This window comes from Sinocyclocheilus anshuiensis, unplaced genomic scaffold (assembly GCF_001515605.1).
Source record: "Sinocyclocheilus anshuiensis isolate Anshui unplaced genomic scaffold, SAMN03320099.WGS_v1.1 scaffold70, whole genome shotgun sequence".
Lineage (NCBI taxonomy): Eukaryota > Metazoa > Chordata > Actinopteri > Cypriniformes > Cyprinidae > Sinocyclocheilus > Sinocyclocheilus anshuiensis.
Window position 1 is genome coordinate 1799634 of NW_015542377.1, and position 15160 is coordinate 1814793.

At 36.7% G+C, this 15160-nt stretch overlaps 1 protein-coding gene across 1 annotated transcript in view; it reads right to left on the bottom strand.

The window, feature by feature from the left end:
- Positions 1–15160, bottom strand: part of LOC107692427 (inactive tyrosine-protein kinase transmembrane receptor ROR1-like) — a 37362-nt gene that overhangs the window by 17785 nt on the left and 4417 nt on the right. The window contains exons 2-4 of the mRNA XM_016491474.1: positions 14890–14961; positions 8299–8359; positions 6500–6536 (exon numbers count right to left, since the gene is read on the bottom strand). Coding sequence (XP_016346960.1) covers positions 6500–6536; positions 8299–8359; positions 14890–14961 — 170 coding nt within the window. The remainder of the gene's footprint in view (positions 1–6499; positions 6537–8298; positions 8360–14889; positions 14962–15160) is intronic.

Here is a 15160-nt window from a genome sequence, read left to right on the forward strand (position 1 = left end):
AGATGATTTGTAGTGCATGAGCATGTAAACACACCTATTACGGAGTCTTTTGTGGGATTATGTACACAAAGCAGTGTGTGTGAAAAGTGTCTAGTGCGCATAGAGGAGAGTGTGTTTCTACAGGTGGTTTGTGCAGGCCCTGTAGCATACTTCGAATTGTTTCAGACAGTTTTTTGTGATGTGGTAAGGTTGGTGAGATGGTCCATGTTTCAGGAGGTAGGGGGTTGTGTGGGGTTTCAGAGGAGGGCGGGGTGATTTTAGTTCAGGGCTCTCACAGCCTGGGGGAAAAAGCTGTTGAGCAGTCTGACGGAGCGGGCTCTGATGCTCCGGTACCGTCTTCCTGATGGTAGGAGCTGGAAGAGACTGTGGGAGGGATGGGTGGGGTCCTTCACGATACTGTTGGCTTTGCTGGAGCATCGTGTAAGGAAAATGTCCAGGATGGAGGGGAGAGGGGCACCGATGATCTTTGCAGCTGTGTTCACTGTCCGCTGGAGGGTCTTGCGGTCTGCTGCACTACAGTTCCCATACCAGACAGTGATGCAGCTGGTCAGCACGCACTCAATGGTGCCCCTATAGAATGTGGTGAGGATGGGTGGAGGGAGACTTGCTCTTTTCAGCCGGCGGAGAAAGTGTAGGCGCTGTTGTGCCTTCTTGGAGAGTGACATGGTGTTGGTGGTCCAGGTGAGATCCTCTGTGATGTGCACCCCCAAGAATTTAGTGCTGCTGACTCTCTCCACAGTTGAGCTGTCGATGGTCAGTGGGGGGTGGTCAACGGAGTTTCTCCTGAAGTCCATCACAACCTCCTTTGTCTTACTCACATTGAGGGACAGGTTGTTAGTGCCACACCATTCAGCCAGCTTTGCCACTTCCTCTCTGTAGTGCGTTTCATCACTGTTGCTGATGAGACCTACCACCGTTGTGTCATCTGCAAACTTGATGATGTGGTTGGATGATGTGATCTGGTGATCACTTGCTCACCAATGGATCATCTGCAGTGAATGGGTGTCATCAAACAGCTGATAAAAACATCACAATAATCCACAAGACTCTTGTTTATCAATTAACGACTTGTGAAGTGAAAAGCTGCCGTTTGCAATAAATCCATCATTATGGCATTTTAACGTTAAACCTGGCCAAAATATCAGTTCATAATCCATAATAACCAGTGAAAAACTCTATCTCCTGTTGTCTTTTCACATCAAAACCCACCAACATACTTGTCCACAACTGTTTTGGACTGTTTTTTGCTTGTAAACAGTGCTTGATCTGTGCATATTTCTCTCCTGATTCAGACGAGATGGATGTGGTTGGATGATGTGATCTGGTGATCACTTGCTCACCAATGGATCATCTGCAGTGAATGGGTGTCATCAAACAGCTGATAAAAACATCACAATAATCCACAAGACTCTTGTTTATCAATTAACGACTTGTGAAGTGAAAAGCTGCCGTTTGCAATAAATCCATCATTATGGCATTTTAACGTTAAACCTGGCCAAAATATCAGTTCATAATCCATAATAACCAGTGAAAAACTCTATCTCCTGTTGTCTTTTCACATCAAAACCCACCAACATACTTGTCCACAACTGTTTTGGACTGTTTTTTGCTTGTAAACAGTGCTTGATCTGTGCATATTTCTCTCCTGATTCAGACGAGATGTCTTTTTCATTGGAGAAAGCAATAGGATATAGGGGACTTGAATTTTAGCTGGAAGCAACTGGTTTGAAGTTCAAAACTTCTAATGATGATTTGTTTACCATGCAAAATATGCTGTTTTTTTGCATCACAAGACATTAACTGATGGACTAAAGTCATGCTTTTATTAGCTGTTTGGACTCTCATTCTGACGGCACCCATTCACTGCAGATGATCCATTGGTGAGCAAGTGTTGTAATGCTAAATTTCTCCAGATCTGTTCTGGTGAAGAAGCAAACAGATCTACATCTTAGATGGCCTGAGGCTGAGTAAATTTTCAGCAAATTTTCATTTTTGGGTGAACTATTCCTTTAAATTACATTAAGTTATGGTACTATTTAAATGCTTAAATGGTTGAATGAATAAGACAGTTTTTTTTTGCTGAATACTAAGGTGGCACAACTCTGATTTCACATTCAGTGTGTGTGTGTGTGTGTTTGGAGAGATGTGGGTGTGTATCTGCTTGTGTGAAAGTTATAAAACTGAATCCTGACACCACTGTTATTTCCTTCATGTTATTGCGCGCTATGTGAATCTACATTCGTCTGCCGAAAAAGTGCCTGAAGTTCATGCTGTAATCAGTGTTGGCTCAAAGAATTGGCACAGCACCACTAAACTGACAACATGACTCATATAATCACTAAGCAGAGTAAAGAACAACCTTTATCCAAGAAAGCTTCTCCACCATGTTTTGATATGTGTTTGCGATTTGCCACACCTTATGATTTACAAAGCCAAAGTGTATAGATCACAATGCAAACACGGCTGTTTAAATGACAAGAACATGCATGCTTAACACAGCCAGTGTGTAATCATAGAGAGTGGGGAACCTTGAGTAATTATGCATTACTCACAACTTATTTCCAGGTGTAGGTAAACATAGGGACTCCATGTAAGCCGGGGAATATCAATAAATAGGCTCACTGTACACAACTGTCTCTGCTTTCCTTAAGCATGACCTATTTATCTCTGTCCATATCAACAGAACAAATCATTATACATTATATATATCATTAAACTATCTTCACTAAGACATTATTTCATAACTTCAGCATATCCAAAGCTGTAAAACGCATTAAAACAGAAAGGAACTTGCGCTGCAGGTAAGGGGTTATCCATTTGAGAGGGGCCCAGGGGAATAAAGTTCATGCTCTCCCAATAAAAGCAAATTTACTGGCCCCAAGTCCCTCTAGAAGTAATGGGAATAAGACATAACTCATTCCCTTACTGAAAAGAAGAGAGAAGGAGAAAACGTTTCTGAGCTTTCATTCATATTTACAGTTGTGTATCCAAACGTGCGTCCGCTGTAGCTCAAATGGAAAAAAAATCAGAAGGCTTTGGCTGCCAGACGTTGTTCATGGAAAAACTTGAGGAGGGGGTGCAGGGCAGAGAGTTAATAGAAAAAGGAAAGGCAGAAGACTGCGAGAGAGAGAGCTTTATTAAAGCTCCAATCTTCAGTCAATCAACACTTAGTTAAAATAACTCCATAAGCTAGAGATTTAGATCTTGACCGAACCTGTACCTGCTCACATGGTGAGCTAGTTTTCTGCAGTTAATATAACCAATTTTGAAGCTACAAAAACAAGTGCATCTTTGGTCAAGTCAGCAGATAAATTGTACACAATATAAATGTTGAGCAAAAATGTTGTGAAAAAAAAGCATTAACACTAACTATATTAAAGTGGCTATAATGACATCCTAGTCATATTTTTGGACTGTAAGTGTTATTTATATAAGCCATATAAAAAATATCTAAATAAAAAATTAAATGGGTACTTGAAAGTTAAAATCATAAAAAGTCACATTGTGTGATATAAAGTCAAAATGGTTAGATATAAAAATCACAATTGTCTAATATAAAGTCACCATTACAAGTAATAAAGTCGCAATTATGAAAAATAAAGACATAAATGAGATATGAAGTCACAATTATAAATTGCACAATAAGATAAATAGAAAAATTAAGTCAAAATTGTGAGACAAAGTTGCAGTTACAGAAATATTAAGTTGCATTTGTGAGATTTAAAGTCTCAATTATGAGAAAAAGTCACAATTGTAAAATATAAAGGTGCAATTATGTAAAAATTATGTCGCAAATTCCAAGAAAAAGTCGCAAGTTGCAAATATGAGAAATAAAGTCACAATTGTAAGATATAAAGGTGCAATTATGTAAAAATTAAGTTAAAATTACCAGAAATAAAGTAGCATTTCTCAGATATGAAGAAATAAAAAAAAAATTGCAAATATGCGAAATAAAGTTACAATTGTAAGATATAATGTCGTAATCAGAAGTAATAATGTTGCATTTGTGCTACATAAAGTTGCAAATATGAGAAAAAAGTCACAATTGTGAGTGAGGGATATTTCAACAGGTTATAATATTCAGAATTTTTCACAAAAAAATTTCCAAGAACTAAACCACAACAGTTTTCAAAATGGTAAAACAGACACCTTTCTTATTTCTCAGAATGTACAAAAACAAGCTGCCATACTGGTAGACTGTTAATCTATGAATGTGTCACCTCATTTTGTCCTTTTCGTGCCTCATCCCTTTTACCCTGCCTATTCATTGACCTATTGCTCTTCAGACATCAATACCCCTCCCCACTTGCTCTCAAATTTCCTCTTTTCCCCACTACAAGCTTAAGACCAGCTGTGGCCAGCTCAGATCTCAGTCTATGAATTGACACCAGGCCTGCAAACACACCTCTGCTCTGGAGTTCATTAAAGGAAGAGTTTCATTAGAGTCCCAGCCACAACACATCACCAGGAACACTCTCTCCCCACACTCTTTACCAGGTACCTCTCACCAAGACGAGACTGACACTTTGATACTTCTCCGGAAAGAAAGGAAGCAAAAAAAGGAGAAAGAGCGTAAAGAAAAACAGACAGCATACTGACCCCTTTCCTCTTGATGGAAGCTGACATGACGACTTTCTTTGATGATGACAGTAATGATTACCAACAGGCCAACATAAAGCTCAAAGGGATCTCTGTGCACCTCAGCGCAATGACGGCAGCCAGTCCAAAATGAGCCGTGTTTTCGTCTGTGTACGAGACTTAGAGGCACACAGACAGGACTTTGTGGACTTTAATCAATATTAATGTGATTTGGAGCATGGCCAGTCACGTCAAACGGTCAGGGGTTCAGACTTTGATTTGGATGGAGACTATCCACAAAGCTTAGAAATGAAATCTGCACCACTTTGAGATTTGCATCAGTACTGTAAATAAAAACCACGTGATTGTTTACTTCTAGCAGTGGGTCAACTTGCTACATAATATGAGAAGATGCCAGTGAGGGCAAAAACTACTTACTAAATTTCCACAGCACTAAATTGAAAGAATTACTAGGATCTAAAAAAAAAAACAACAACAAAAAAATATGCTATCATAAATCTACGCTCCAATGCTAAGTGACTATATGGAAATATGGTAAGATTAAAAGAGAAACATGAAGGCAGCGTATTAATGTACTGTCTGTAATCTGAGTGCGTTGAAACAGAAACATGTGGTGAACCCCGTTGTACATTTTAGCACAAACAGGTGCTGCCTGATTTTAATGACGTTAGACATAAAAATACTACAGTTCCTATATAGCCTTAAACAAGACACATGCAAGCATTATGGACAATATCTTCATTTGTCTTTGCGAACCTAGAACTGACCTGCTGAAGTTTCTGCAATGCTCACTCTAAAACTATAAATCAGAAATGTTCAGAATAGTCTTTAATTACCACACATAAGAGTACTTCCTGATACACATCTGAAATGAACTACTAGAATTGCAATGTAGGTTTCATTGGAATTTTTCATTGTAAATCTCAATTCCAATATAAAACTTTAATTTGAGACAACAGTGACAGTAAAATAAATCATAATGAAAATGCAATGCATTGATTACATAATTGAATGGTTTATAACTTTTATAATATTTAAATAATATAACATTTAATTTAATGATTACATTATAAAATTATAAATTATATAAAACAGTAAAACTGTGAAATATTATTACATTTTAATATAACTGTTTTCTATTTTAATATTTTTTTAAATGTAATTGATTTCTGTGATGGCAAAGCTGAATTCCCAGTAGCCATTACTTATCGCATTATCCTTCAGAAATTAATCTAATATGCTGATTTGTTGCTCAAGAAACATTTCTTATCATTAGTGTGCTGCTTAATATTTTTGTGGATGCTGTGATACAGACTTTTCAGGATGTTTTGATGAATTGAAGTTACAAAAGAACTTCTTGAAATAGAAAATATCACTTGAAATAGAAAATGTCACTTTTGATTAATTCATCCTTGTTGAAAAAAATTATACATTTTAAACCCAGATCCCTAATCTACTTCCAGCATGGACACATTGCTGCTGAATTGTTCCAGAACATTGCAATACAAATGTACTGAACTGTAACACAATTTAGTAACAAAAGATAATCAAATCCTATTATTTACATCCCTATCCAAATGCACATTAAAATACGCAAAATGTGACCTGTGAGACTTCACAAGCAAATATACAGTAGGTTGGAAATGTTACACTTAAATCGCAGTAAGTGAAGCCCCGTGAAGTCTTCTTGAAGACAAGAAGAACATGCATTCCTTTTTGTGCAGGTCTACATCATCCATTCACACATAAAATGGAAACACTTTAGGCAGTAAACTTTTGAAGGAGCAAATCATTATTTGCCTATGCATAGTTTTTTCCCCTTTTGCTCTGCTATATTTAATGACAGATAATGGAGGATTTTAGATGGGGTACAGCACAGAGGAAAGGAAAATGGACTTACGGTGAAGGCCTTCCAGGCAGAGGGGTGGGAGCCGGATCTGGAAGAAAGAGGGAGTAGAGATTTTTAACAACATGCTAGGCACAAATCGGCCCAAAAGAAGCACAACAATTTTCCGAATTATACTGCTACTTAGATTCTTCTACAAAGAAAGACTGTATAATCAGCATTTTCTGTTCATACAACTAAAGTCAATGGTAGGGATGCACCGAATGTTCGACAACCGAAATTATTCGGCCGAAAATAGCAAAAAAAATCTCTTTCGGTGTTTGGCCTGCAGAATGAAACTGCAGAATGTTATATTTTCTAATGCACGCACGAATTGCATGTATTCTGACAGCACTGCTTGAGCTCACGGCGCTAGGGTTCAAAGTCCAAAGCGCGAGGAAAATCTGCGCTGAAACTGTGTTACTCGTCAGTTGCTCAGTAACATTTTTGTGAATTTTTTTAAAGGCATGTTATAAATCTGCATGCAGTTTTCAACAAAAAGAAGCACTGAGATCTTCCTGCGGGTTTCGGCCAAAATAAAAGCCGAGAAAAAGCAACAACTCCATCAACATTCATTACAACAGCTCTATTAATACATTTATAACATTCACACATAGTGTTCAAATTGGGATCTGTAATATATTCTAATGTTTTAAAATATTTTTTTTCTGCTCAGCAAGGCTGCCTTTATTAGTACAGTAAAAAATACATGCCTTATTCAAGTCTCAAAAAATGGCCAAAAAATATTATTTTACTAACTTATTCATTTTAAGTTAAATTGTGCTTTGTTGGTATAATGTCTGCTAGAATGTTAAAAAATGTTCAGTGTTAAGTAAATATTTTTAAATTGTTGTTTTGTAATTGATTTTTTATTTGAAAAGCAAGACAAAACAGTAAAAAGCACATTTTGGCTATTTAATTTATGCAATGGTGAAAAAAATTGCAAAATAGGCCTACATGGGGGAAAAACCGTGTTCAGTATTCGGCCTTCGGCCCAGTGTTTCATTTTGTTCGGCTTCGGCCAAGAATTTTCATTTCGGTGCATCCCTAGTCAATGGGGTCCAAACAATACCCACAAAAAACACAAGGTGTGTCCAAAATCGCATACTGAGTAGGTACTACATTTGATGAGGAACGAACGTCATAACAAGTAAACAGTATGTTTTATATAGCATAAATGTATGTAGTGTGAATGAAATTTGGACATATTACATCCTTCGGCTTTGTTATGTGACTTACGGCCTCATGAGATAGTAAAGTGTCCATTGGATGCACATTTCGGAATCTGTACCTACTGTTTATGTTATGAATACTACAGATTTGGAAATGCTACTCATTTCTCATACTATTTATCGCCCTACTATATAGTAGGGAAGTAGGCATAATCAGACTCAAGGACAGAGATATTTTCCAAAATATGCTCTTTTATGTCCCACAGAAGAAAAAAAGTCATACAGGTTTGTAACAACCTGAGAGTGAGTAAATGGTGATAATCTGCATTTCTGGGTAAAAGGGACTATCTTTCCCTTTAAGACTGGTTAACAGCAACAGGGTTAACACAATGTTGGAATTTGGTTTGCTGGCATTTGTTGCATTTGTTTTTCCAAAGTAAATTTAGGAGAAACATCTGAGACAAAGTCGATACTTTAAAAAAATCAGAACTGAGAACCCCCTAATGTTTCCTCAGCTAGCAAAGATGACCCTCTGAGATGGGATGTGTTTAAACACACAGACCTGAAGTTTTTCTGCAATGCGTCAGTCAGTCACCTGATTATGAAATCATCAAGATATTGTTAAATTCCTAAAACACTCACCAAACTTGACAAACAGGATTCCTGTGGTAGATACTGTGCCATAGGTGTTGGTAGCCACACACTGAAAGTAAAGGTGCTTCAGCGAAATATTTAGTTAAGGGTCTGAATACTTGCAATGTACTTATTTCAGTTTTTTTATTTTTAATAAATTTACGAAGTTGTGACAATTCTGTTTTTGCTTTGTCAGTATGGTGTATGGAGTGTAGATTGATGTGGAAAAAAAGTAATTTAAATCAGTTTAACATAAGGCAGCAACATAACAAAATGTGAAAAAATGAATTGGGTATGAATACTTTCGCAAGGCACTGTATATGAGCATACGATGTGCAACAAACCTCTAAGCTGCCAGTTAGGAATTCTTTACATGATATTTAGCGGTTGCCACTAGGTGGTAAATCATTATTTTGTCTCATCGGGGTGGATATCGCCAGAGGGGACGGCAAAACCTCTTGAAGCTTCTGGAAACTTCTGTCTCCAGAAAATCTGTCTTGCCAGGCCTACAGCTAACTTTGATAAGGGGCCAGCAAAAACATGACAACCCCCAATATTTCATGAGTGGTGGGAGGGAAATAAAAGCACTTGCAGTGAGCTCAGCAGATCTGACCCATTCTAGTCTGACTAAGGCCATAGAGGGGAACGTATGAGGTAGCACTTCAAATCTATGGGAAAGTTACACAGATGGTATGCTGAAACAATTTGTGGTGAAGGACCTCAACCAGAATTGGGGTTAGAGTGGATATACAATGGTATGCGTGTGTGCTTGTGAAAACAATGTGATCTTATCAGTATTAGTAACGTGTGGTTTTAGCACAAATCCATTTTTGTACGCTTGAATAGACGCTGAAACGTACAGTCCAAAAGACCAACATCCAAACCAAAGACTGGACTGAAAAATTGTGAAAAAAATTTAAATAAAAAGTGTACACTAAGTGTACAAATTCCTATGAATACTAATGAGATCATCTTGGCAAAAACCAGATGTTTTTGAAAAACCAGTTGTTACATACAAATAATTTTAACCTCTGTAGAGTTCCCTGGGACTTCCTGTGGAGTCATATGATCAGTTTGGCAGACATGCTCTGACAGGCTCTTGATGGCATCCTGACAAGCCCTACTGGTGCAGCCAAGAAGCAAAGAGTGTAAGTAAACTTTTCCTCTCACTCAGCGCGGATTTACTATGAGCATATCATACATACAGTCCAACATTCTGTCAATACTCATGATTAAAAAGAGTCTAATAGGCTAGGCCATTGTGCAGTGACTGTAATTACTACAACAAAATAAATAAATTACTAAAAATATATAAATAAATAATGCAGTGCAAAAATGGGGTTCAAAACGTAAAAATACCAAATTTTTTCATTAGAGAAAATGACTTAAAATGATAATAGACAAATATTTCAAGAAAGTTATAATTATATTTAATGTTATACTTAGTCAATTAATATCCATAGTGAATTGTTTTTATATTGTACTGCTGTTTCTGATTCAATTGTGTCATTCACTATTTTTCATGAGATGAGCAGTTCATTCCTCCATTAAAGACATAGCATAATCATTTTCTATTTTCAAATTTTTTTTTTTTGTTAATGGCCATGAAGAAATTCATTGGAGAAAAATATTTCCAAAGCCACGCCCACCTAAAAAGTTCTGTTCTGTTGTGCATTATACAGCTCTGTGAAACAGTGAAAACCGTCTGTGAATCCATGAGGTACATGATATGATTAATCAAAATGGTAAAACTATGAAATACAAACTTCTGGTTGGCATGTTATGTCACATTACTTCACTGAAGTCTGAATTGATAGTGGTTGGAATCGTTCTCCTTCCTTCTCTCTTCAAATTCAGTGGCATCTTCTCACAGGAGGTCAGACTCTGGTGCAGTACAAGGAATGTGACTTTGACGAGAAAATTAATAAAAAGTATATTGAGAGGGAGCCATGAGTGTGGCCCCCTAGGGTTACAGGCAGGGTAAGCAGCCCCAGGGTGCACAGCTGTGCAGGTACATTCACAAGAATAGTCCTGCTGTGGTGGGGGTTGAATTCCTCTGACTACCATTCACCTTTCTGAAACCCCAGTGCTGTCTGAACTACACCTGACAGCAGTGTTCAGAAAACTGCATCTATGGTTACCACGAACCTCTTGGTAGTTTCGAGCAGGATTTTGTTGACCACAACATCAACAGGAATATGAGGATTGGATCTGAAAAAAAAAAAGCTGTCTTAAAAAACAAACAAACAAAAAAAAAAATAAAAAAAAAATATATATATATATATATTGACTCTATACTTAATCTGAAATACATTAGTCCAGGGTTTTCAAACTGGAGTCTAAGATGTGTCCAAGGAAAATTTCAGACAAAAATAACAAAACCGGCCCAAAATGTTGTTATTAAAAATTATATTCTGTTAAATATATTCTGTTACACACTCACACACAGACACACAGACACACACACACACACACACACACTATTCTGCTTTCTAAAAAACTGGTTCATGATCATGAGATTAACTGTTTTTTAACTGTTAATTGTTAATTTTGTTAATTAACTGACCCTAATTTTTTCAGCAAATTTGTATTTTTACAATAATAATTTAAAAGTTAAATTTTTTTTTACAATAATTTAGAACATTTTAATGTAATAATGATTTAATTTTGCATGATTATGTACAACAATAATAATATTAGAGACAATTTTGCAAACAACATTTTTTTCTGTATAATATCAATATATTTCACACAAATTACCTTTAATAACACCTGCATTTCAAGAGTGTTGAAAAGCAAGTCACTGCAAATTCACACCACACAATATATTAATCATGCAGATTTTTGGGGCCTCAGTCATTTCTTAATGTCCCACTTGCAACATATGAAACCACAGTGAGATACCTGAGGTCTGGGTGACAAATGACTAATATACACACCATCCAACTATTACTCCACTCCCTTTCCCCTTCCTTTCATCCGTCCTCTTCCTTTTCTTTTCCCTCCTCTCTTTCTACCGCCTTCTTGCTCTCGTTCCAGACATGTCTGGTCTGAGGACGGCTGGAGGAAAAGATACCTTCCTTCCCCTGGCGGATCTTTCTTTATCTCACCATCTTAATTTCCTCCATCCAAACATCAGCTGTCTTACAGTGCAAAAATACACAAATATGTCTCTCCAAAAAAATGGAACCGAATGAAGAATACAACCACAGGGCGATCAGTTCTGACCCATAATGCTTCTGACTAACAAGTCTAATCTTTGGGGCATTCCTTCTAATGATGTAAGGATGCAGTGACTGGTTATGAACTTCAGCCAGAAGAAACGTCTCAGGTTACTTATGTAACCATGGTTCCCTGAGTAGGGAACGAGACACTGCGTCCTCTAGGGGTCGCTATGGGGAACGCCTCGTTGTGACCCGTGTCTGAAGCATACATTGAAGGACGCAGTTCGAAGTTCCCATGAAAGGGAATCAACCACAAACAAACCCACACATACATGTAATTCAGTTGTTTATTTATCAATGTTCGGCAGATGATTTGAAGAAGTAATTTGACCATTTAAGATTAGCGGGATCAAGACAATGGCATCTTTTGTTGGCAGTGTGGATGTGTGTGAACAGTAGGCTCTTTGTTTACTGTGCTGATAGTTATTGGATGGGAGTGTGAGGGAAATGGATGTCCGAGTCTATCATACCATTTCTGCTACATCACTTTCAAAGGAGCCACTGAGACAAATAGGAAGGAATGTACATATTCTTTCTTGGATGTTGAATCTGCATTAAATGAATGCAACAAAATGTAAAATTTTCTATTACTTAAAATGTAGTAGATACTTATTCAAAGCATTAGATAACTAGACGCCATGGTGGTTGCCGACAGGTGGTTGCCAAGGTGTAGCTATGTGGTTGCTATGGTGTTCTGTGTGGTATTTGTCATGTTGTTCTGCAGTTGCTATGATATTTTTACCTTTCATAAAAATGCATGTCTTAAAAACTATGACATCTAAATTAACACTGTAAAGCCTCTGTAAAACATAAATATTAGTCAGAAGAATATATATTTTTTTAAATGGAGCAGTTTGGTGAACCGTTTGTTGAAACTCTAAGAAAATGTTTTCATGTGTTTTGAAATAATAATGACTTTATAAAAGTTATTTTTAAATTTACTTTATAAAATATTTTAGATTTCACCAAAAAAAATAAAAAATAAAAAATAAATGTACCTCAACCTGAAGGTGGACATTTTTAGAATTGTACAAGCAGTTTTGAATAAGTTGATAATTTATGGATCTTACACACACAAAAAATGGTTCTTCAGCAGTTCTTTGGGGTCATACAAAGAACCCATTAAAGGGTTAGTTCACCCAAAAATGAAAATTCTGTCGTTAATTACTCACCCTCATGTCGTTCTAAACCCGTAAGACCTTCGTTCATCTTCGGAACACAAATTAAGATATTTTTGATGAATTCTGAGAGCTCTCTGACCCTCCCATAGACAGCAATGTAATTACCACGATCAAGGTCCAGAAACGTAGCAAGGAGATCGGTAAAATAATCCATGTGACATCAGCGGTTCAACCGTAATTTTACGAAACTACAAGAATACTTTTTGTACGCAAAGAAAACAAAAATAACGACTTTATTCAACAATTTGTCACCTACGCGTCACCCTGGTGCCATTTTGCAGAATATCCACTGAACGTAAACAGCGTATGCTGTTCTGTGTCAGCTGTGTCACACGGATACGTTTTCTATGTTGTTTACGCTTTGATTTGAACGAAAACAACGTATGAGGGTGAGTAATTAATGACAGAATTTTCATTTTTGGGTGAACTATCCCTTTAAGCCCATGTATAGTTCTTTAAAGGTTCTCTCTCTTAACTCTCTCTTAGTTTAGTTGGGTAAAGGATTAAAAAACGTCATTAAAATACAGTGTATTTCCTGAAGATAATGTGGTTCTCAACCTTTTTGCCTCCAAGGCCCCCCTATAAGGAAATATTCCAGGGGCCCCACACAAGACTTTTTGACCTCAGAAAAGCATAAAAGTGATTCAAAACAGCTTTTGCCATTGTAGTAAATTCCCATTCACAGCAAAAATATGAGAATGGAGTAACATATCTAAAATCTAAGGAGAAGAACGGGGTTCCTCTTATGGTTCTATATAGCACCATTTGACAAAGGCGCTTGTATAGCATCTTTTAAAGATAAGTGCTGTATAGCACTTAAAGTGGTTCCCCTATGATTACGAGCCAATGAACCACTTTTAGTGCTATTAAGCCTCATTTTTTGTAGAAGTGTAGAAATCCATGCATTAAATATGATACAGTGGGCTTTAAATGCAAAATAATCAAAATTGATTTAAGTGCTAATTGTGCGAAAAAGCCATCCCTCAGTACTACGTTTCAAATAAAAGAGAAGTCATTAACAGCATGTTTGAGATAAAATATGAGACATATTATATTTGAAGAAAACAAAGAAAAATCAAGGTAAATATACCTAGAATATGATTGTAAAAATATGATTTTATTGAGTGTATTTGAGATACATAAAATGGCATTTTACTTCAAACATTTGCAATTAAAAAAAAAATAAATCTATAATTGGAGATGTGATGAAAATGATAAGGGCTTACAGAAAAAAAAAACATGAGAATAATTACAAAATTCTCATTTGGTACATGCATACACACTAAATTGTTAGCAGAAATCAAATAAACTAGTGAGTGTGTCAAGTAAGTTTAAAAGAGTTTACTTTCTAGCTTACTTTCCCATATACAAAAAAAGATATATATCAAGCATGCAGACAGAAATTACTGTGAGATCTTTTGTTTCTTTAAACCTTTTCTGTTTTCTGACTTAAAGCAAAAGTCAACTGCTGGTCAAAAGGAAAAGCCTCAAAGTCAGAAGAAAGTTTGTGTGTTGACAGCTGTATTCAAACGCCAGGCAACAAATCTGACTGAGATTTAAATATTAATCCCAAAGCAATTAGGACAATTTGGAGAAATCACATAGCGGACATAATGACACCAATTCTCTTATTAGTTTAATTACTACTGAGTTTTGTTCAAGACAGGAAGAACACTTAAATGATATGACAGATATGAAAGAATGCTAGTAAAGGGGCTTGGAATGGAAAGAATGGAGCGGAGTGCTTATATTATGTATTTGTGCATTGCATTCATGACAGAGAGAGAAAAAAGAATGAGAGAGTGAAATTAAATGGTGTTATTGTACGACAGCACTGTGAAATCTTATGGAAAATACATTCTTGCTTGAATTCTCCTGACCTTTGTTCCAACTTGCATTTAAAATGATAGCACAGACACAACAGATCTAGGTTTACTATGACCATGGAAAACCCCAAACTAGCATCCACTGTCCCAGACTGAGGAATTAGGATGACTTAAGACACATAACAAGCCACTTTCAAAATGCTGCCATCCTAGAGCTCACATGTTCCTGCTAGAAATGCTGTCTGCTTTGGCAATCAAAACTAACATTAATCTCAAGACAAAACATCCAGCAATCACTGCCGATCTGTCACATTACTGTAGTCCTAATGGCATCCCTGAGTGGCCTAGCAGAGCTGGGCTAAAACTCACCTCTTTCAGCGCCACTGGACATGTTCCAACTGGAGGCGGCCACCACGTTTGGGTCTGAAGGAATCTCTGCCCCTGTTGATACAAAGCCAGAACAGAAAGTCAAAGAGAGGCACATTTCAGACTGTGGCGTTATCATGGTACAGAGAATGTAATATATGGCTATACCAAGGTACTTTAAAACATATACATGTATCATTGTATTTAAAAGCATATTTAAAATAAATAGGCTACTATGGTAATACCATAAGAAAAAAAAAAAAAAAAACATAAC